This window comes from Chiloscyllium punctatum, chromosome 2 (assembly GCF_047496795.1).
Source record: "Chiloscyllium punctatum isolate Juve2018m chromosome 2, sChiPun1.3, whole genome shotgun sequence".
NCBI lineage: Eukaryota > Metazoa > Chordata > Chondrichthyes > Orectolobiformes > Hemiscylliidae > Chiloscyllium > Chiloscyllium punctatum.
The window spans coordinates 82,615,540-82,638,369 of NC_092740.1; the positions used below are offsets into that span (position 1 = coordinate 82,615,540).

At 41.7% G+C, this 22,830-nt stretch overlaps 1 protein-coding gene across 1 annotated transcript in view; it reads left to right on the forward strand.

Annotated features, from left to right (window-relative positions):
- The first annotated feature begins 2,269 nt into the window (after positions 1 to 2,269).
- gramd2b (GRAM domain-containing protein 2B) overlaps positions 2,270 to 22,830 on the forward strand; it is a 73,779-nt gene continuing 53,218 nt past the window's right edge. The window contains exon 1 of the mRNA XM_072584694.1: positions 2,270 to 2,704. Within this exon, the coding sequence (XP_072440795.1) occupies positions 2,613 to 2,704 (92 nt within the window). The 5' untranslated portion in view covers positions 2,270 to 2,612. The remainder of the gene's footprint in view (positions 2,705 to 22,830) is intronic.

Sequence of the window (22,830 nt, forward strand, 5' to 3'; positions counted from 1 at the left end):
TCAGCATTGCTAGTGATGCATTTTCCATTCCTTATACCAGCTATCTCATAATTCCTATATGATGTGGAGGTGCCAATGTTGGGCTGGGGTGGACAAAGTCAGAAATCACACAATACCAGGTTATAGTCCAACAGGATTATTTGAAATCACAAGTTTTTGGAGCACAGCTCCTTTGTCAGGTGAAGATTTCAAAAGCGTGCGATTTCTGATAACTTCTTTTTGTGAACTTTATTAAACTCTAAACAGTAACTTTACAGCAAATCTGCAATCAGCTCAGTGTAGGGTTTGAACATACAACCATCTGATTTAGGAACAGAAACCTGGGCCAGGTGCTGGCAGGTGGGACTAGATTGGGTTGGGATATCTGGTCGGCATGGACAAGTTTGATTGAAAGGTCTGTTTCTGTGCTGTACATCTCTATGTGTCTATAACTGAAGGCAGATATCTGCTTCAAATGCAAAACCTTTGAAATATAATGTCCCTCATGCTAAGCATGAGATTTATTGGTCAGAGCGTAGAGTACAGGAGTTGGGAGGTCATGTTGCAGCTGTACAGGACATTGGTTAGGCCACATTTGGAACATTGTGTGCAATTCTGGTCTCCCTGCTATAGAAGGATACTATGTAACTTGAAAGGGTTCAGAAAAGGTTTACAAGGGTGTTGCCAGGATTGGAGGGTTTGAGCTATAGGGAAAGGTTGAATAGGCTGGGGTTATTTTCCTTGGAGCTTCAGAGGCTGCCAGGTGACCATATAGAGGTTTATAAAATCATGAGGAGCATGGTTAGGGTAAATAGACAAGGTATTTTCCCTAGCAAAAGCGGGTACTGCAGATCTTGGAGATTAGAGTCAAGATTAGAGTGGAGCTGGGAAAACACAGCAGGTATGGCAGCATCCGAGGAGCAGGAAAGTCGACATTTCGGGCAAAAGCCCTTCTTTCCCTAGGACAGGGGAATTCAGAACTAGAGGGCATAAGTTTAATGTGAAAGGCGAAAGATTTAAAAGGGACCTAAGATGCAACATTTTCACACAGAGGTTGGTGCGTATATGGAATGGAATGCCAGAGGAAGTGGTGGAGGCTGGTACAATTACAACATTTAAAAGTGATGTGGATGGATATATGAATAGGAAGGGTTTAGAGGGATATGGGTCAAGTACTCGCAAATGTGACTAGATTAATTTAGGATTTCTGGTCGGCATGGACAAGTTGGACTGAAGGGTTTGTTTCCGTGCTGTGCACTCTATGACTGTATGAGTCAGATTCAGGCCCGCTCCATAGCACTATTATTGTCGAGATACCAACACTGGCAGTAGCAACTTAATGCTTTTCTGGATGCAGTGAAACCCATCTGAAGAAAACAAATGATGCTTACTTAGGATGAGCAGCAAGAATTTCCCATATAAACAGCTGTCCCTAGGTTTCACCAATGTCATCAAAACAGTGCCACCCCATTATTAGCCACACTGTATTCCAGCCACTAGAGGGCTGAGCAACTCTGAACTCAATCCATTATTATCATTAAACTAATAAATCTATTGGTGGGATTACACAGAGTTAGCTATTGCATATTGTACAAAATGTATGATGAGTTTGCACATAGTTAGATATGTCCATCATTTCATCATGTTTTATGCAGAAGAAGTCTTCACCTATTGGTTTTGTGCTTTTCCAGATTGTTGGGGGAAGAGCTAACAGCGAAAGAATGAAGCCACATTTACATTTCACTGCTTTTGGAGAAACAATAATTGTTTTATTTTTCTGTTCTAGACATGAAATCCATTATAACGCATGGCAAACTTCATCACACTGAACATTAGGCGAGATTGGAGCGGCATAAGAAATTCCAACTTGACCCCAGCTTGCAATTTTGCACCCATACAAACTAAACTGCACAAATTTATAGCTGTTTAAATGAGTAACAACAGCAGGACTTGATATCCGAGCCTTGGTAGGCCCTGTTCCAAATGGTACGGATGTCAAATCATTCCCTGTCTCACCCACTTAATGCTGTTTCGCTGAGAGTGGAAACTGCTCTCAATGGCTGTGAATTTCTATTTGTTTCTTCAGTGGGGCTCACTCAATCTCTCCAAATATTACATGATACTGTGTTATCGAAGTGCACGGGCAGCTTGTGAAATCATACCCTATCTAAATAATTGACAGTATGTACTACACCAGTGTTCGCTGCAAGAAATTCAAGGGCTGCTTAGAGACACATCCTGTGTGCCTGCAGAACTAGCAGTTTTGTTCATAATTGGTTGAAACAGCCAGGAGGGAGTGGATACTGCACAATTGGAGGTGTTCCCTCCAGGCGATAGGTGGACTGTTCAGTAAAATCTAAAATAAAAGTTTCTACGCATGCTTTAAGAAAGTTTTGCAAGTTACCTATCCGAGTAAGTTTTTCCTCGTTAGATTAGCGAACAGTTTTTATTTTTGTTTCTTCCCCCTTTGGCTTACTCAGAGAAAGCTGCCCCACACCGGGCCCAGTGGTACGATTTTTCGAGCATACTCCTGGAACAAAGGCCGTGCCTTCCCTTCCTCCCTGAAGTCTGGAGGAGTTTTATGCAGAGGTAAAGACAGTTGTAAGTGGAGTAACTCCTGGGAAAGAATCCTGATGACTGAGCAAAACCAGAATTGTACTCCTGCGGAAGAACTGAAGTCTACAAGATTTCTTAGTAAAAAAGACTCTAAAAACGTTTCATTTCAGTAAGTATGACGTTTCCCTCCAAAGCATTACCTTAAAGTGCAATTGCTGAATGATGTTGGCAAAAAAAGGTCGACATTTAACAAGCTGCTTTAGTTTAGCTTTTGCATGTTTTAGCTATATACCGACTGTTATTGTCAACTTTAGTTTCAAGTTTGGCTTGCTTGGCCTCAAGTGCTTGAATAAAAAGTGATTTATTTTTACAGATAGTATTTTGGTGTTCAGTCGAACGACATATTGTTTCATATTTTGCCCTGAGAACTGTATTGAAAAGGAGTCGCAGGTAATGGCCATTATTTCCCTTGTAATGTGAGTTCTGCAGGTTTGGTTACCTTGTTCCTTTTAGCTCGACAATATCTAACAGCAATGTTTTGGTTAAATGGAAGCTTCTGAAAGAAACAATATTTTAGATCCAAATATTTAGCAAGTGCTTCTTGATAAACTTCATGCTGTTTTTTTCTTAAAGCTGAAGTAATTATTCACAATAAAAGGAATAAACGTTGTCTTCAATCTGCAGAACCAGAAATTTTCAGGTGCTTTCCCAATGTTCATAACGAACATAACTGCAGTAAAGGTGCATTTACATTGTCACCTTTGAATTTATTAACCTTTGCAACAGTGGGAAGTGATTCCAATATAGACTCTTAATCTGAGTCTGAGTTCTCACTGTGATGCTCTTTGAGGAGACTGTAATGCATCAGTTGAACTTGACATCGCAAGGAATGTACGAGTGTGTGGGGACAAAAAATAAGGTTTTAATCAATATGCAGTTTTGCTACTCCCAAGATATCCTAAAGTACCTTCCGGTCTGAGAAATGCCATTGTGACCAAGCTACAAGTTTGTGTAGAGGGAAGTCCTAAGCATTGAAAGAAAATTTTATTTTGTCATTGCATAGAGCAGCATAGGAGACTGTCAGCCTGTTGAATAATGTAACAGCTTCTTTTAATAAACAGTTCAATTAGCCTCATTTTGTTTCATTGTTGACCGAAGAATAAATATTGGCCATAATACTAGAGAGAACATGCCTGATCCTCTTCAAAATATTGACGAGACCTTTCTATTTACCTGAGAGAGCAGACCAGGCTGGCTGAAAGACTGTGCCAATACCAATGCAGTATTCTTCAATGACTTGTTGCTGTGTCCACCAGGATTTTTGTACTTGAGTTTCTGGAGTGGAACCTGAATGCATAACCTTTGCCTCTCACACTGTGAGAATGCTGCCAGTCGGGTTTTGCTAAAACTTGGGCGTGTCACCAGGCAAGGTTCACTTGAGATACAATTACCACACCTGGATCAGGTTGTGTTCCCTACAGCCTGCTTGCCAAGAAAATATAGAGATGTCTTCTTCTAGCTACTTGGTCGCCACAATTAGCTTGATCAAGCTCTATTGTTCTGCTTCACATCAGTTCTGTCTGTACCATGTTTTCTTGCAGCACCTTTAATGGACTTGCCCTCTGTGTGTTCGCTGTTATAACCAGTAGGTTCATTTCTGACCACTAGCCCAGCACTCCTTCGAGTAGAGCATACCCTTTGATGGTTTCTATCTCGTCTCTCCTTTTATTTTCCTCTTTTCTCCTCCCACCCTGCCATTCAACTACAATGCTCAAGGTATGAGACATGCTTCTTTATTCAGTGCACCCACATCCAAGGAGAAAGTGAGGACTGCAGATGCTGGAGATCAGAGCTGAAAAATGTGTTGCTGGAAAAGCGCAGCAGGTCAGGCAGCATCCAAGGAGCAGGAGAATCGATGTTTCGGGCATAAACCTGAAGAAGGGCTTATGCCCGAAACGTCGATTCTCCTGCTCCTTGGATGCTGCCTGACCTGCTGCGCTTTTCCAGCAACACATTTTTCAGCACCCACATCCAAGTCAGTCTTATCAAACCTGTACTATTGCTCTCTCTCTCTCGTCTTTCCAGTTTGTTTCTGCAACCACTTCTGGACTGTTCCCATGATTAAATTCTCAAGCTTTGACCAGTCCTTGTTCCTTCCACTATAATGCCCACTCCCACCTCCACATTTCCCTGCACCCTCACCCTGTCACCTTGGACCACTTCAGTCTTTGGGTGTAGGCACTTCCTATCCAGTGATAGAGAGGGATGGCGATGCAATCCACGTTAGAATGGCATGTGGGTCAGAGATAAATTTGCAGTGATCCAATGAATCGATTGGCTGTCTGTTTCGAAGCTGTAGAGTTTATAAGCTTGAAAGCATGGAAGCAAACCATTTGGTCCATTGAGTCCATACAGGGCCCTACTACCAACTGTATAAGTCCTGCCCTTGTTTGTTTTACCAAAGTGCTATACCTCACATTGTACCAAAGGTACAATATTAGCTGTCTTCCAGGACCTCACCTGTGGCTGTCGATGATACAGATTGATTGCAATGCATTTTTTTAGATGGTGCGTGCTGCTCCTTCTGCATGTCAACAGTGAAGAAAATGATTATAGAAGGTAGTGCCCTTCAAGTGGGCTACTTCATCGTGGATGTGTGTAAGCTTCTCGAGTATAGTTAGAGAGTAGCACTCATCCAGGCTAGTGGAGAGCAGTCATTCCAGCTGCTGACTTGTACCTTGTTGTCTGTGCACTGGTTTTGAGAAGACAGACAGTGAGTTACTCACTGTGCAATTCCTAACCTGTGAACTGCTATTCTAGCAATTGTGTGCGTGGGCTGATCCAGTGCAGTTCTGCCCAAGGGTTATCCCCAAGATTTGATAGTGAGGGATTCAATGATTGTAATGCTATTGGACGCTGTGGAGCAATAGCTAAATTATCTCTTGTTGGAGATTGTCATTGTCCGGCACTTGTGTAACATGAATGTTACTTACAGTTTGTCAATCCCAAACCTGGATGCTGCCTCAGTCTTGCTGCAAAAGAAATTAAGACCTTCTGAACAAAAGAATCCATAACTAGCAGGCTGTAATATCAGAACAACTTGAGACGACTTTAAGCAATCACCTGTTGCAAGCAAAATCAAGCACATCATTATCAACAAGGTGAAATAAAAACAGAAATTGCTGGAAAATCTCAGCAGGTCTGGCAGCATCCATGGAGAGAAATCAGTTAATGTTTTGGGTCCAGTGACCCTTCTGAAGAACAGAAATCTTTAATAGTACTTATTAAATAATTATAATTTTATACTTTTGATCTACAGAAACTCAAAGTATGTCTGAACAGCTTTACATACAATGATGCTTCAGTGCTCATGGTTCCAGTTTCTGAACTTAGGATCACAAGTTTGATGTTTGTTTTTGTTGAACCGAAACTAACTTGATTTGCAATTCTTGTTTTGTGATGCTGGCTTTGCAAACTGGGAAATGCAAGAATAATCACTAATACTTGGATTGGTGTGAGTAAGGATAATTGATCTCTCCATGTGAATTTTGTACTGTTGTTTTATATTCTATTGATCACCTTTCCAGTGGTTTTTTTTTTCAAGCAGGGAAAGTAAGGTGATACAAAATCTTTATAACATTGAAAGGCAAGCAGTATGTTGCCAGAAGGGGAAAAAAGTGAGGAATGGTGGGAGGTGCAATATGGAGCCTCTTGCACATGGTGGCAAAATGCAAAGAATTTTCAACCATGATTTCTGTTTACGCATTTGTTCCTTTCTCAGAATGTAAACTGACTGGTATATTAAAAATTTCTTAGTTCAAGGTTTTCAACTCCTACATGCTGTTAGCATTGCATGGATCATATAAGACTCCATGTTCAATGGAAGCTCAATACATGATAGTTTCATGAAGTACGGTAAAAAGTTTGAATACAGATCCTTTAATAGATAATACTTTCTTTTATACAGGACTGAAAAAATAAGAATGAGCCAGCATTAGAATTATAGTGTTTAATAATTGCAACAGGTTGATAAGGATGTAGGCACAGACTTGGCCTTTGAGTACCTCTCACACTGGATTGTTTCTTTGGGAATGACAGAAACTTGTAAGCTGCAGCTGACAACAGAATATGAATTAAATTAACTTCTCATGTGCACGTGTAGCCATTTCCCATTTACTTCTAGGAACAATGTCTGGAAAATCTAATCCTTCAGTTAGGAATAGTAACTTGCACTGTGATCAAGAAAACAGAGCTAAAGCACTGTGGAGCTTTTGAAATGGGATTTGCGAGGAGAGGAATATTGAAAACTCACACACTAAATGGGGAGGATTGTGTACATTTAGTGCTTGAAATGGAAAATTAGTGTTTCATCTGTGGGAAGTACCAAATTATAAAACAAAAATAAACTGTCACTGCTTGACCTTTTTGTATTGTGTGGCTAGATAGGAGCAATGTTGGGTCTGATTTGCCCAGAATCTTGTGAAATAATGGCAAATAATAATAAAACCACTACATAAGTCTGTCTGAACAAAAAAATTAGTAACAGTAAATGAATCTCTCAACTGAACTCTGGCATGCACTGAGCTGTCTGCCTTAGTCCAAACCATCAGATGTCAGCTTAGTTATTTGGAAAGATTACATGCCCATTGTTTGACCTGTTATTTGAACCCATAAGCCTCTGAACAACTTCTACTGTATCATTATCCAGCATCCCAGTTGGCAGAAACTGTTATTTCATCCAGATACAAAAGAAAGACCTGATCAGGTGTACCTGAGATCTCTGTGGGAAGCTAGAGAAGTGATTGCTGGACCTCTTGCTGAGATATTTGTATCATCGATAGTCACAAGTGAGGTGCCGGAAGACTGGAGGTTGGCAAACATGGTGCCACTGTTTAAGAAAGGTGGTAAGGACAAGCCAGGGAACTATATAGACCAGTGAATCTGGCCTCGGTGGTGGGCAAGTTGTTGGAGGGAATACTGAGGGACAGGATGTACATGTATTTGGAAAGGCAAGGACTGATTTGGGATAGTCAATATGGCTTTGTGCATGGGAAATCATGTCTCTCAAACTTGATTGAGTTTTTTGAAGAATTAACAAAGAGGGTTGATGACGGCAGAGCAGTAGCTATGATCTATATGGACTTCAGTAAGGCGTTCGACAAGGTTCCCCATGGGAGACTGAATAGCAAGGTTAGATCTCATGGAATACAGGGAAAACTAGCCACTTGGATACAGAACTGGCTCAAAGGTAGAAGACAGAGGATGGTGGTGGAGGGTTGTTTTTCAGACTGGAGGCCTGTGACCAGTGGAGTGCCTCAAGGATCGGTGCTGGGCCCTCTACCTTTTGTCATTTACATAAATGATTTGGATGCGAGCATACGAGGTACAGTTAGTAAGTTTGCAGATATCACCAAAATTGGAGGGGTAGTGGACAGCGAAGAGGATTACCTCAGATTACAACAGGATCTTGACCAGATGTGCCAATGGGCTGAGAAGTGGCAGATGGAGTTTAATTCAGATAAATGCGAGGTGCTGCATTTTGGGAAAGCATATCTTAACAGGACTTAATGGTAAGGTCCTAGGGAGTGTTGCTGAAGAAAGAGACTTTGGAGTGCACGTTCATAGCTCCTTGAAAGTGGAGTCGTAGGTAGATAGGATAGTGAAGAAGGTGTTTGGTATGCTTTCCCTCATTGGTCAGAGTATTGAATACAGGAGTTGGGAGGTCATGTTGCGGCTGTCCAGGACATTGGTTAGGTTGAACAGGCTGGGACTGTTTTCCCTGGAGCGTCGGAGGCTGAGAGGTGACCTTATTGAGGTTTACAAAATTATGAGGGGCATGGATAGGATAAATGGGCAAAGTCTTTTCCCTGGGGTGGGCGAGTCCAGAACTACAGGGCATGCATTTAGGGTGAGAGGGGAAAGATATAAAAGAGATCTAAGGGGCAACTTTTTCACACAGAGGATGGTACGAGTATGGAATGAGCTGCTGGAGGACGTGGTGGAGGCTGGTACAATTGCAAGATTTAAAAGGCATTTGGATGGGTATATGAATAGGAAGGGTTTGGAGGGATATGGGCCGGGTGCTGGCAGGTGGGACTAGATTGGGTTGGGATATCTGGTCGGCATAGATGGGTTTGACCGAAGGGTCTGGTTCCATGCCGTACATCTCTATGACTCTATGACTGTATGTGAATAGTCTCAATGCTGTAAGTTTCAACGTGTTTTTGTTTTAGTTTAAACAAACCTCGGTGTTATCAGTTTACACTATTTCACTTTGACGGGATACTGACATTTACAAATTGGTTGTACAAAGAATAACACCCTACATTTTTCTTCTATATTTGGAATGCAACTTTGCGATGCCAAACTATAAACAGTCAAGCTGCCATCTCTCGCCATCGGTTTGATCCAGAAAGAATTATCGTTACAGATGTCAAAACTTAAAGATTTATTTTCAGTTTTGGCATTAGTTGAAGGTAAACAACTGCTAAAAGTAAATCATTTTTAAGTAATGCAGTGAACAGCTATCTGGAAAAATGGGGTGAGCACAGTAAACAGCCCTGTCAGGAAATACAGTACAGTTCATAACTGGTTGACTGACACAAGCAAAACACTTTTTTTCTGGGTAATTTGATGTTGTTAATGTTGGAAAGTGATATAATGCAGAACCCATGTTAGTTTTCTCCACATACAGAAAGAGGGTCAAAAATTTAGGAAACCGTTGACCGATCCAGATTAATGTGGACTAGCGTGCAGTAATATGTTTTTGAAAAGGGAAAAAAAAACAAAGAACAGACAGTGTGCATCATTGTAAGTATGCGAATCGTTCTGGATAACAAAGGACCTTTATGTTAAAATATATCTTTTGCTAAAAGGGCAACTGCCAATTGCTAAGCCTTCCTTAATAGCTCCTCCCAAACTCTCTGCCTTAGAAGGAGAAAGGAAACTAGTGCATTGCCAGCACATCCCAAGTCATACACCATCCTTTACTTTTGCTTCACTGTGGCTGGGTTTAAAAAATAACTCCCCGCCTAACAATTTGTTGGGAGTAATTTTACCACATTGATTTGAGCTGGCCAAGTAAATGATTCACTAATATCTTGAGCAAATGGGGATGCATAACAATGAATTGTTTTGTCAACAACCCTATCATTCAGCTGATTAAACAAAAAGTTGTTGTTTTTCAATTTGAGGGCATGGGCTGCAAGTCACTTGATTCTACAGGGTGCCTCAGTAGGTAGAAGAATCTAGAGAGCAGAATTTGCTTCCTTTTACTCCTGTGCCTCATCTTTGAAATGTTTGGACTTGAAGCATAAAGCAGTTTAATGGAGAAGTTGTCACCAATTTCAATGACTGGTCAAAAACTTCTCTCCTTCAGAGTGGCTTTGGAGCATTTTGCTTGTCATTGGTAAAACTTTGGGCATCTGCGATTTCAGGAACTAGGATGGGAGTGCTGAAGGAGACACTTTGCAGCCATCCATACAGTGTCCAATCTATTGTTGAATTTGGAGGAATTGCCTGAACTCATGGAGGAAAATATGATAAGAGGCTTCAAGGAGGAAAGTAATGCTTGTTTGATGGTTCACATGTTGAAACTGGCATGTGGTGGAGAGCTTGGGAAATTTTTTCTACTTCTGTTGTGTGTCGTTGGTGCCCAGTTCAGGTCTTGTTGAAGTCTGGGAGTGTCATGATGACGGCTGCTCTGTACATGAGGACTAGAGCAGTTCTTTGTCGTCAAGTATTTGTTGTTGCTTGTAGAAGGCTGACCTGGCACAGTTGGTTCAGTGTTGGAACTCCTCATTGATGGTGGACTTCTGAGAAAGGTGATGACAAAAGTATGAAATATGTTAAACATATTCCAGAGTGTCTCCTTCAACATATATGACAGTGGAATATTTATGTAAAGTGGATTGGGTTGATGTGAGTTTCGTTTTGTGAGCATTCAAGAAGAAGCTGAGTTGCTTTTGTATTGAAAGTTTGAAGAGCCAGAGAGTATTTTGCAAATCACATCTGAAAACTGTACATAACAACATAGGGCAGCACGGTGGCTCAGTGGTTAGTACTGATGTCTCACAGTGCTAGGGACCAGGGTTTGATTCCAGCCTTGGGTGACTCTGTCTGTATGTGGAGTTTGCATGTTCTCCCTCTGCCTGTATGGGTTTCCTCTGGGTGCCCTGGTTTCCTCCCACTTTCCAAACATGTGCAGGTTAGGTGAGTTGGCCATGCTAAATTGCCTGTAGTGTTAGCTACATTAGTCAGGGGTAAATACATAGGATAGGGGAATGAGTCTGGGTGGACTTGTTGGGCTGAAGGGTCTGTTTCCATGTGTAGGATTCTATGATGTATCCAGCATGCTGCCTGCAATATATTTCCTTTTAACTTTGAAACAGTTGACTAAGATTAAAGTTTTCCATTCAGGTGGTGTTTAATACTCACACCGGAAGGCAGTTGATCATTGAAGTGATTAACCACTGACGACTGAATTAGAAATAGCTTGGGGGCTATCACAAAACCTTGTTTGTTACCAGTGTAGATTTTGAAGGCGTCTGTTTCAGTTCCCCACTTGACATGGATCTTCATGTAGCAGTTGTAGCATTGTGATAACGTTTCTTGGACAGTTTGAATGTCCAGAGCACAAGTCAGAGCTTCATGATTAAATTAATTAAAAACTTTTGTCAGATCAAGTTGATGAATGCAATGAAGAATTCCTAATGCCTGGTGTCTACATCAAGGGAGCTGAATTTTTTGGGTTAAACCTTCCCAAGACTAAGATGATTAGGCTTTAGAACATAGAAAATAGAAAAGTACAGCACAGAACAGGCCCTTTGGCCCGTGATGTTGTGCCGAGGTTCAATCCTAATGTAACATATAATTACTTAACCTACGTACCCCTCAACTCACTGCTCTTCATGTGCATGTCCAGCAGTCGCTTAAATGTCCCTAATGACTCTGCTTCCACCACCATCGCTGGCAACGAAATCCATGCATTCACAACTCTCTGCATAAAAAACCTACCTCTGATGTCTCCTCTATACCTTTCCCCTAATACCTTTCCCCTAATATCTTCAAACTCTGACCTTTCATGCCGGTCAATCCTGCCCTGGGGAAAAGTCTCTGGCTATTGACTCTGTCTATTCCTCTCATTATCTTGTATACATCGATCAGGTCTTCGCTCTTCCTCCTTCTCCCCAGAGAGAAAAGTCCTCACCAGGGACTTGTAGAGCTGTAGCAAAACCTCACGGCTCTTAAACTCGATCCTCCTGTTACTGAAAGCCAAAACACCATACATTTGCTTAACAACACTATCCACTTGGGTGGCAACTTTGAGGGACCTATGTACTTGCAAGTATCCAGATCCCTCTGTTCCTCCACACTGCCAAGAATCCTGTCTTTAATCCTATATTCAGCATTCGAGTTTGACCTTCCAAAATGCATCACTTTGCATGTATCCAGATTGAACTCCATCTGCCATTTCTCAGCCCAACTCTGCATCCTGTCTGTCATGCTGCAGCCTGCAATAGCCATCGATATTATCGACGACACCTCCAACCTTTGTGTCATCTGCAAATTTACTAACCCACCCCTCAACCTCCTCATGCAAGTCATTTATAAAAACTATGAAGAGCAGAGGCTCAAGACCCCACTCAACACTGACCTCCAGGCAAAATACTTTCCATCTACAACCACTCTCTGCCTTCTGTCAGCCAATGGATTCTGAATCCAGACAGCCAAATCACCCTGTATCCCATACTTTCTGACTTTATGAATGAGCCTACCATGGGGAACCTTATCAAATGCCTTGCTGAAGTCCATCTACACCACATCCACTACTCGACCTTTGTCGACATGTCTTGTCACATCCTCGAAGAGCTCAATAAGATTTGTGAGGCATGACCTGCCCCTCTCAAAGCCATGCTGACCACCTTTAATCACGCTATGTTGTGCCAAATAGTCATAGATCCTATCCCTCAGAATATTGTCTCCTAGCTGCAGTTTTGGACATTAGCACAGACTGCAATTGTACTTGACACAGTCTCTACTGCACTTACTGCTAAAGTATTAAGAAGATTTCAATTGTAAAAATTACCCAGTCAGTTGCGATTGCATTCTGTTTCCTATTGCTGTGTTGTTACGGTAGTGGTAAATATGAATGAATAAATTTTTAAATTTTGGTCATCTGAGCTTAAACCTTTTTATATACAAAATCACTTTTAAAAATGAAGAAATGTGGAATTAAAATTACTGAAAAATGTCCATATTTCAGAGGAGGAAGTGCTGGATTTTTTGAAATGCATAAAAGTGGATAAATCCCCAAGACCTGATCAGGTGTACCCTAGAACTCTGTGGAAAGCTCGGAAAGTGATTGCTGGGCCTCTTGCTGAGATATTTGTATCATCAATAGTCATTGGTGAGGTGCCAGAAGACTGGAGGTTGGCAAATGTGGTGCCACTATTTAAGAAAGTTGGTAAGGACAAGCCAAGGAACTATGGACCGGTGAGCCTGACATCGGTAGTGGGCAAGATGTTGGAGGGAATCCTGAGGGACAGGATATACATGTATTTGGAAAAGCAAGGACTGATTAGGGATAGTCAACATGGCTTTGTGCGTGGGAAATCCTGTCATCCAAATTTGATTGAGTTTTTTGAAGTAACAAAGAGCAGTTCCTTTGGTGTATTCTATCAACCTACCAATCCTCAGAATTGCTGCTACTTACAACATTCTAGGTGTTTTCTTTTAATCTTATACAATTCTGAACTTCCTTTGGCAATAATGTTTGACTGACTTTTTTAAAGATTTTGCTCCTTGGAGGAATGTACAGTTGCTGTGAATCAAGTAATAATTCTTTATGTATTATCCATTGCCTATGTGCAATCATGGCTTTTAATGTACTTGCCAGTGTACTTCCTCAGCTATTTATCATCCTTGCATCAAATTGAATTACCTCACTTTCAAACATAATGTAAAATTCTATCATATTGTGGTCACATATTTCTAAGGATTCTTTTACAAGATTACTCATTATCCTGAGGGACAGGATGTGCGTGTATTTGAAAAGGCAAGGACTGATTAGGGATAGTCAACATTGCTTTGTGCGAGGGGCTGATGCCCGAAACGTCGATTCTCCTGTTCCCTGGATGCTGCCTGACCTGCTGCGCTTTTCCAGCGGCACATTTTCAGCATGGGAAATAATGTCTCTCAAACTTGATGACTGAGATTTTTGAAGAAGTAATAAAGAGGATTAATGAGGGCAGAGCAGTAGACATGATCTATGTGGACTTCAGTAAGGCATTCGACAAGGTTCCCCATGGGAAACTGATAACAAGGTTAGGCCTCATGTAATACAGGGGGAACTAGCCATTTGAAAACAGAACTGGCTCAAAGGTAGAAGCCAGAGGGTGATGTTGGAGGGTTGTTTTTCAGACTGGAGGCCTGTGACCAGTGGAGTGCCACAAGGATCGGTGCTGGATCCATTACTTTTTGTCATTTACATAAATGATTTGGATGGCAGCATAAGAGATACAGTTAGTAAGTTTGCTGATGACGACACCAAAATTGGAGGTGTAGTGGGCAGCGAAGAGGGTTACCTCAGATTACAACAGAATATTGATAAGATGAGCCAATGGGCTGAGAAGTGGCAGATGGAGTTTAATTCAGATGAATGTGAAGTGCTGCATTTGGGAAAGCAAATCTTAGCAGGACTTATACACTTAATGGTAAGATTCTAGGGAGTGTTGCTGAAAAAAGAGACCTTGGAGTGCAGGTTCATAGCTCCTTGAAAGTGGAGTCGCAGGTAGATAGGATAGTGAAGAAGGCATTTGGTATGCTTTCCTTCATTATATTGAGTACAGGGGTTGAGAGGTCATGTTGCGGTTGTACAGGATGTTGATTAGGCTACTTTGGAATATTGCGTGCAATTCTGGTCTCCTTCCTAACAGAAGGATGATGTAAAACTGAAAAGGGTTCAGAAAAGATTTACAAGGATATTGCCAGGGTTGGAGGATCTCCGTTATCTGGAGAGGCTGAACAGGCTGGGGCTGTTTTCCCTGGAGCGTCAGAGGCTGAGGGGTGACCTTAGAGGTTTATAAAATCATGAGGGGCATGGATAGGGTAAATAGGCAAAGTCTCCTCCCTGGCATGGAGGAGTCCAGAACTCGAGGGCATAGGTTTAGGGTGAGAGGGGAAAGTTATGAAAGGAACCTAAGGTTGTACATGTATGGAATGAGCTACAAGAGGAAGTGGTGGAGGCTAGTACAATTGCAACATTTAAAAGGTTTTGGATGAGTATATGAATAGGAAGGGTTTGGAGGGATTTGGGCTGGCTACTGCCAGGTGGGACTAGATTGGGTTGGGATATCTGCTCGGCATGGACGAGTTGGACCGAAGGGTCTGTTTTCATGGTGTACGGCTTTGACTTTGACTTTGACTCCAGTGTCATTTGGTCACAGATTGGGGCAAACTTTGAGAATTCTGGAAACCAATCGACTGTCTGCATTGAAATTAGTTTTGATCTAAAGGCTTTAATATCAGGAATTCAGTCTGCACTGAGAAGTTTGCGTCTACTATTTCATTCATGCACATGATATTTTTTTGCATCTTGGGAGATGAAAGGCTTGCTTACCAATTAGCTTGAAAAGACAATGTAGCTTGGTTCTGGAATACAGTAATTGTTCAACATTTGCTTTTAGGTAGCAGAAAGAAAAATGTATTTGTGACAGCTAGCTGGAACACACTCTCTGCCACCATATTTCTGTCATTATCACTGAATACCACACTTACCGGAAAAATAAGCATTGAACAATAACTCAAATATAGCTACTGATTCAGCTATTGCTGAGGATGCAAAGCAGCTATTAGTCATAGAGATGTACAGCATGGAAACAGACCCTTCTGTCCAACCCGTACATGCTGACCAGATATCCCAACCCAATCTAGTCCCACCTGCCAGCACCCAGCCCATATCCCTCCAAACCCATCCTATTCATATACCCATCCAAATGACTCTTAAACGTTGCAATTGTACCAGTCTCCACCATTTCCTCTGGTGGCTCATTCCATACACGTACCGCCCTCTGTGTGGAAAAAGTTGCCCCGTAGGTCTCTTTTCTATCTTTCCCCTCTCATTCTAAACCTATTCCCTCATGTTCTGGACTCCCTGACCCCAGGGAAAAGACTTTGCCTATTTACCCTATCCATGCCCCTCACAATTTCGTAAACCTCTAAATAACTGTGTGGTGTCAGGTTAAGAATCTAACCCTCAAGGATTCTTAAGGACTGTTTAACTGTGTAGTCTTAATTTTTTTTTTAAATTCCCCCGATCCTTTTAAATTAATCTCCTGTGTCTTTTTAGGTTTAATTTTCTCTTAATTATTTTTCTCAGGGTTAGTAAATGACACTTCCTCGTTCACTCGCTCAGGAAAACCTTAATAATTCGCTCCTTCGTATTTCTAAACTAGGCCTTAATTGAAGAATGATGGGTGCCACAAAAAAGTTGTTGCAAGTAATTCAAAGGGGTTTAAAAAGAGGGATGTTTATTTCTCCTTCCTCACCTGTTTGTAAGATGCAATATGGCTACATATAATCACGCTGACTTGTTTGCATGTTGGGCAATAATATGTTCAAAGTCCACATGAAGCAAATCAATGTTTACCTGGACTTGGCATTTGAGTATAAAGTTTGGGCTTTAAAAATCAAATTAACCCAATCTACAAATGTAATACTTTTTCACTTAAAAATAGTCCCTGACCTGCCAGAAATGCAGGTGATGGCGACCACAATTCTGTGACTTTCACCTTGGTTATGGAGAGAGATAGGTGCGCACAACAAGGAAGTTTTTACAATTGGGGGAAGGGAAATTACGATGCTGTAAGACAGGATTTGAGGAGCATACGTTGGGAGCATAGGCTGTCAGGGAAGGATGTGGTGGAAATGTGGGACTTTTTCAAGGAGCAGATACGACGTGTCCTTGATATGTATGTACCGATCAGGCAGGAAAGAAATGGTCGTGTGAGGGAGCCTTGGTTGACGAGGGAGGTTGAATGTCTAGTAAAGAGGAAGAAGGAGGCTTACATAAGGTTGAGGAAACAAGGTTCAGACAGAGCAGTGGAGGGATACAGGATAGCCAGAAGGGACCTGAAGAAAGGGATTAGGAGAGCTAAGAGAGGGCATGAAAAATCCCTGGCGGATAGGATCAAGGATAACCCCAAGGCATTCTATGCGTATGTGAGAAACCTGAGAATGACGAGAACGAGGGTAGGTCCGATCAAGGACAGTGGTGGGAGACTGTGTATTGAGTCGGAAGAGATAGGAGAGGTCTTGAACAAGTACTTCTCTTCAGTATTTACGAACGAGAGGGACCGTATTGTTGAAGAGGAGAGTGTGAAACGGACTGATAAGCTAGAAGAGATACCTGTTAGGAAGGAAGATGTGTTGGACATTTTGAACAACTTGAGGATAGACAAGTCCCCCGGGCCTGACGGGATATATCCTAGGATTATGTGGGAAGCAAGAGAGGAAATTGCAGTACCGTTGGCAATGATCTTCTCGTCTTCACTGGCAACTGGGGTGGTACCAGGGGACTGGAGAGTAGCGAATGTTGTGCCCCTGTTCAAAAAAGGGAATAGGGATAACCCCGGGAATTACAGGCCAGTTAGTCTTACTTCTGTGGTAGGCAAAGTAATGGAAAGGGTACTGAGGGATAGGATTTACGAGTACCTGGAAAGACACTGCTTGATTAGGGACAGCCAGCACGGATTTGTGAAGGGTAGGTCTTGCCTTACAAGTCTTATTGAATTCTTTGAGGAGGTGACCAAGCATGTGGATGAGGGTAGAGCAGTGGATGTAGTGTACATGGATTTTAGTAAGGCATTTGATAAGGTTCCCCATGGTAGGCTTATGCGGAAAGTCAGGAGGCATGGGATAGAGGGAAATTTGGCCAATTGGATAGAAAACTGGCTAACCGGTCGAAGTCAGAGAGTGGTGGTAGATGGTAAATATTCAGCATGGAGTCCAGTTACAAGTGGAGTTCCGCAGGGATCAGTTCTGGGTCCTCTGCTGTTTGTAATTTTTATTAATGACTTAGAGGAGGGAGTCAAAGGGTGGGTCAGTAAATTTGCAGATGATACAAAGATAGGTGGAGTTGTGGACAGCGAGGAGGGCTGTTGTCGGCTGCAGAGGGACTTAGATATGATGCAGAGCTGGGCTGAGGAGTGGCAGATGGAGTTCAACCCTGCCAAGTGTGAGGTTGTCCATTTTGGAAGAACAAATAAGAATGCGGAATACAGGGTTAATGGTAGGGTTCTTGGTCAGGTGGAGGAACAGAGGGATCTTGGGGTCTATGTACATAGATCTTTGAAGGTTGCCACTCAGGTGGATAGAGTTTGTAAGAAGGCCTATGGAGTATTATCGTTCATTAGCAGAGGGATTGAATTCAAGAGTCGTGAGGTGATGTTGCAGCTGTACAGGACTTTGGTTAGGCACACATTTGGAGTACTGTGTGCAGTTCTGGTCGCCTCACTTTAGGAAAGATGTGGAAGCTTTGGAGAGGGTGCAGAGAAGATTTACCAGGATGTTGCCTGGAATGGAGAGTAGGTCGTACGAGGATAGGTTGAGAGTTCTCGGCCTTTTCTCGTTGGAACGGCGAAGGATGAGGGGGGACTTGATCGAGGTTTATAAGATGATCAGAGGAATAGATAGAGTAGACAGTCAGAAACTTTTTCCCCGGGTACAACAGAGTGTTACAAGGGGACATAAATTTAAGGTGAAGGGTGGAAGGTATAGGGGAGATGTCAGGGGTGGGTTCTTTACCCAGAGAGTGGTGGGGGCATGGAATGCGCTGCCCGAGGGAGTGGTAGAGTCAGATTCATTGGCGACCTTTAAGCGGCATTTGGATAGGTACATGGATGGGTGCTTAATCTAGGATAGAAGTTCGGCACAACATCGTGGGCCGAAGGGCCTGTTCTGTGCTGTATTGTTCTATGTTCTAAATGTGAGTGAGGCATTGCTGTTGTGTTGGATCTATACTCTGCTAAGACAGTCACCTGGCTGAACTGAAGACCCATCCCCAAAAAACATTTAAAAGAGAAACTTGGTTACAAAGAATGAGTTGCAATTCAAACATTTAATTGGTAACTGAAGCTTGATATTTTTGTCACTTCAGTTAAGTGAGAAATCTGGATCAAAGATACTTTCTTAATCCCAACCCAACCCCCACTTGAATGCAAAACAATAACAGCAACTATTCATTGCATTGGTGATGATCTTTAGTCATTAGTTCCCACACTGTTAGCTAATGCACTTCCAGGTATTGCAGAATTGCAGCTTTATTATGGTGATTTGAGATTGAACTACTACAGGAAACCAGGATGTAATAAAAATTTATTGCAAGTTAAACTCAGCTATATTGATTTATACAGTGGAACTAGAGAAAACTGAGAAATGGGCAACCACCTGATGAAGGAGTATCGCTCCGAAAACTAGTGCTTCCAAATAAACCTGTTGGACTATAACCTGGTGTTGTGATTTTTAACTTTGGACACCCCAGTCCAACACCGGCTTCTCCAAATTGAGAAATGAAATGATTTGCATGCATACAACACCTTTCTTGATCACAATATGTCCCAAAATGCTTTATAATCAAATAAGTTCTTCTGAAGTTACAGTTGCAATGTAGGAAACAGTGCTTCCTATGTACAATTTGGCGGCTTCTACAAAGAGGAAAATTCAGCTCTTCTGAATTTGTAATATTTGACTGAAGAAGAGGACACCTGCTCATTTACTACAGCTCTGTCTTCAACATCATAATGCCCTCCAGACTGATATCAAAACTCAGACCTAGGTCTCTGCTCCACCCTCTGCAATTGGATCCTCAGCTTCTCGACCCACAGACTGCAATCAGTGAAGATAAACAACTGCACCACCTCCACAAAAACACTGGAGTCCCCCGAAGGTGTGGTCTCGGCCCACTACTGTACTGCCTGTACACCCAGGCTTGTGTTGCCAAATTCTGAATGAACGCCATCTACAAGTTTGTTGATGACACCACTGGATGGATATCAAACAATGACGAATCAGAATGCAGAAAGGAGATAGGGGGCTTGGTGCCATGGTTCTCTCTCCACTTTGGAAAAACTAAAGAACTAATCATTGACTTCAGAAACAAGGGAGGAGAACACGCCCCCATTTATAACAGTGGAGCTGAGGTTGAGAGAGTGGAGAGCGTCAAGTTCCTTGGAGTGATGATAACCAACAACCTGTTCTGGATTTCGCATATATGTGTGACGATCAAGAAGGCACAGCAATGCCTCCTCTTCCTCACGTGGTTCAGGAAATTTAGCATGTCCACAAGGTTCCTCACCAACTTTTACAGATGCACCATAGCAAGCATACTGTCCAGGTGCATGACAGCCTGGTATGGCAATTGCTCTGCCCAGGACTGTAAGAAACGACAGAAGGTGGTGTGTATAGCCCAGACCATCCTAGAAACCAATCATCCATCCACGGACTCCATTTACACGGCCCGTTGGCCCAGAAAGGCTGCCAATATCATCAAAGACCCATTGTACCCTGTTAATACTTTCCTACAACCTCTTCTGTTAAGCAAAAGATACAGAAGCTTGAACACAGACCAGCAGGTTCAAGAACAGCTTCTTCCCTGCTGTTATTGGACTGATGAATGGTCTCTCTAATTTCAAATAATGGTGATCTTGCCTAGTGCATGCTCTGTGCAATGTAACCAATTTTTTTTTAACCATATGATCTGTATGTCCTTGATTACTATGATCTGCCTGTACTGCTCATAAACAGAACTTGGGTACACTTGACAATAAATCAAAGTAAATATTGACCTGGATGTTGAGGAGATCTGCTCTGCACACCAAATCTGTGCCTGGGATCTTTGCCTAGTAGGACACGATTGAGCCTTAATTTAGTCTCCTCTCTAAAAGTTGGCACATCAAAAAATCTAGCACTTAGTACTCTTTATTTTGTCACTTTTGATTTTTGTTGTCCTGGTTTGGAATGGACTTGAATCTTCTGTCTAACTCTGTGGAGGGAGTGCTACCTTGAGTTACAACTGACATCTGTTGCACCTTTTGTATTTTTATACCATTACAATAACTTCGACAACAATATTAATACAAAATGATATTAATACAAAATGAAAATACTGTGGATACTAGAAATATAAACTTAAAAACAAAAAAATGCAATTAAAACTCAAAAGCCAACCAGAACTGAAGTGAATAATCATGTAAACCTAAAAGGTTAACTTTCTCTCCACAGATGCTGCTTGACCACCTGAGTATTTCCTCCATTTTTTTAATCTATTTATAATTCTTTGTCAATACCGATTTTAAACCTAGCTGTTACTTAATGAAAAATTAACTAACTATTGTAGTGGTGAATTTTGAGAAGATTTGTACCTCAGGATGAGGTTCTGGATGTAGGTTTGCTCGCTGAGCTGGATGGTTCATTTTCAGACTAGGTAATATCTTCAGTCAGCCTCTGGGTGAAGCACTGCTGATGTTTCCTGCTTTCCCAATATATGTTTGGGGTTCTTTGGGTTGGTGATGTCATTTCCTGTTCTTTCTCTCCGATACATGGGGTCCAAGTCAATGTGGTTGTTAAGAGTTCCGGTTGGAATGTCATGCTTCTAGGAATTCTCGTGCATTGAAGTTTACACTCTGCTCATGTTGAGTAATGAGGGGATTCACTGATTCTATTGAGGGGATTTGAGGATGTGGAGCAGAGTTTTGGCTTTCAGGCTGCCTATGGTTGACCTTGAGAATGTCTGACTCGCAGCTTCATTCTTTCCCAGGAGTTTCAGTCTGTGCTGTTTTACCATTCAGAGGCATGTTCTGTGTGGCCCTTCCAGCCTCCATGCAGACCCAGTGGCAAAGTTGATGCAGCTGCCGAGGCCATGATCTCTGGAACTCTCTCCTTCGCCTTTGTCCTTTTTCCACCTTTAAAACATTCCTAAGGCCTAACTCCTGACCAAATTAATCTGCCCTAATAGTTCTTTGTGTGGCTCACTGTCAACTTTGTTTGGTTACGCTCCATGAAGTGTTTCAGGCATTTTAAAGTTGTTGCATAGAAGGTTCAAATAGACTAAATTCTTCTTAAATTTATTAGGGTAATGTATCAAATATCAAAACCTACTGTGGAGCAGATGGTAGGGACACGTATCAGCGGAACTGAGTGTGCCTGTGGGATAGAGTTTCTTTTTAAAAACTTTTGCATGGTTAATTATTTCCTTTTGCCTCCACAATGCTCATGGGTTACATTTATTTGAATCAAATTCATTGTTTTACATAAGGCAAGAATCCCTGAGGTGTAATTTATTGAAATTCTGATTTAACAGCAATGAGCTAACCAATTGGCTGCACCGCAAGCAGATCTTTGAATTGCTTTTATTTCATTGTGAAATTTCTTCAATGAAAAGATGGTAATCTGTGCAATTCTCTACCACAAAACGCTGCAGTCAAGTTCCTGAATTTATTTTTAAAATACCTTTATTTCCAAACATTTAAGATATCATGCGGTGCGGGAGAGAGTAGAATTAGTGCATTGAGGTAGAGAATCAGCCATTATAGTATTAAATGTTAAATAGTCTTGAGATATATACTTTTTTAAAATGTTTTGGCAACAGGTTTGTCTGCTCCTGTGAAGGCAGGTTGACTAGTGCTTGTGCAACAAGAAGCTTTAGCCAACTCCCTATTTGGTAACTGTTTATCAGAACAGTGTGTTACCCTGTATGAGGAAAATGTTGCATTATAATCAATAAAGCCAAATAAAATTTGCTTTGTTCATGCAATGGTTCTTCCTAATGAGCTTATACTCAGTAGCTAACCAGTATATGACCTTTCTAACATTTGTGCTTGGCTAACTTTCTCCCTTGTAATTTGGTAGATATATAGCAACATGATATCCTAACTTAGCTCATTGCCTCATCTGAGTGCAAGTTGGGGGGGCACGCAGGGAGGCAGGTGGGTGGGGAGACGATCATGCTAAACTTGCATTTTTTTTGCGTTTAAAAGTAGTTATTTTTGAGTTTACCAAAAATAAACCTTCATTATTTGCACCAATGGAAATTGAGGTTTGCGTGAGCTTTGACCAGCACTAATCAACTTGTCCCTACAGGTAAAGCACTCTAAAGCCAAGGAGATTTTCTGAGGTGTAGTCACATTTATAAGGAAGATGGCAACATTCTGACAATCAAGTGGTCAACTCTGTCTTATACCTTGATCCCATGGTCAAAACAGGTGTCAAGATATAGAAGATTGCTGGTGATCATGAGAG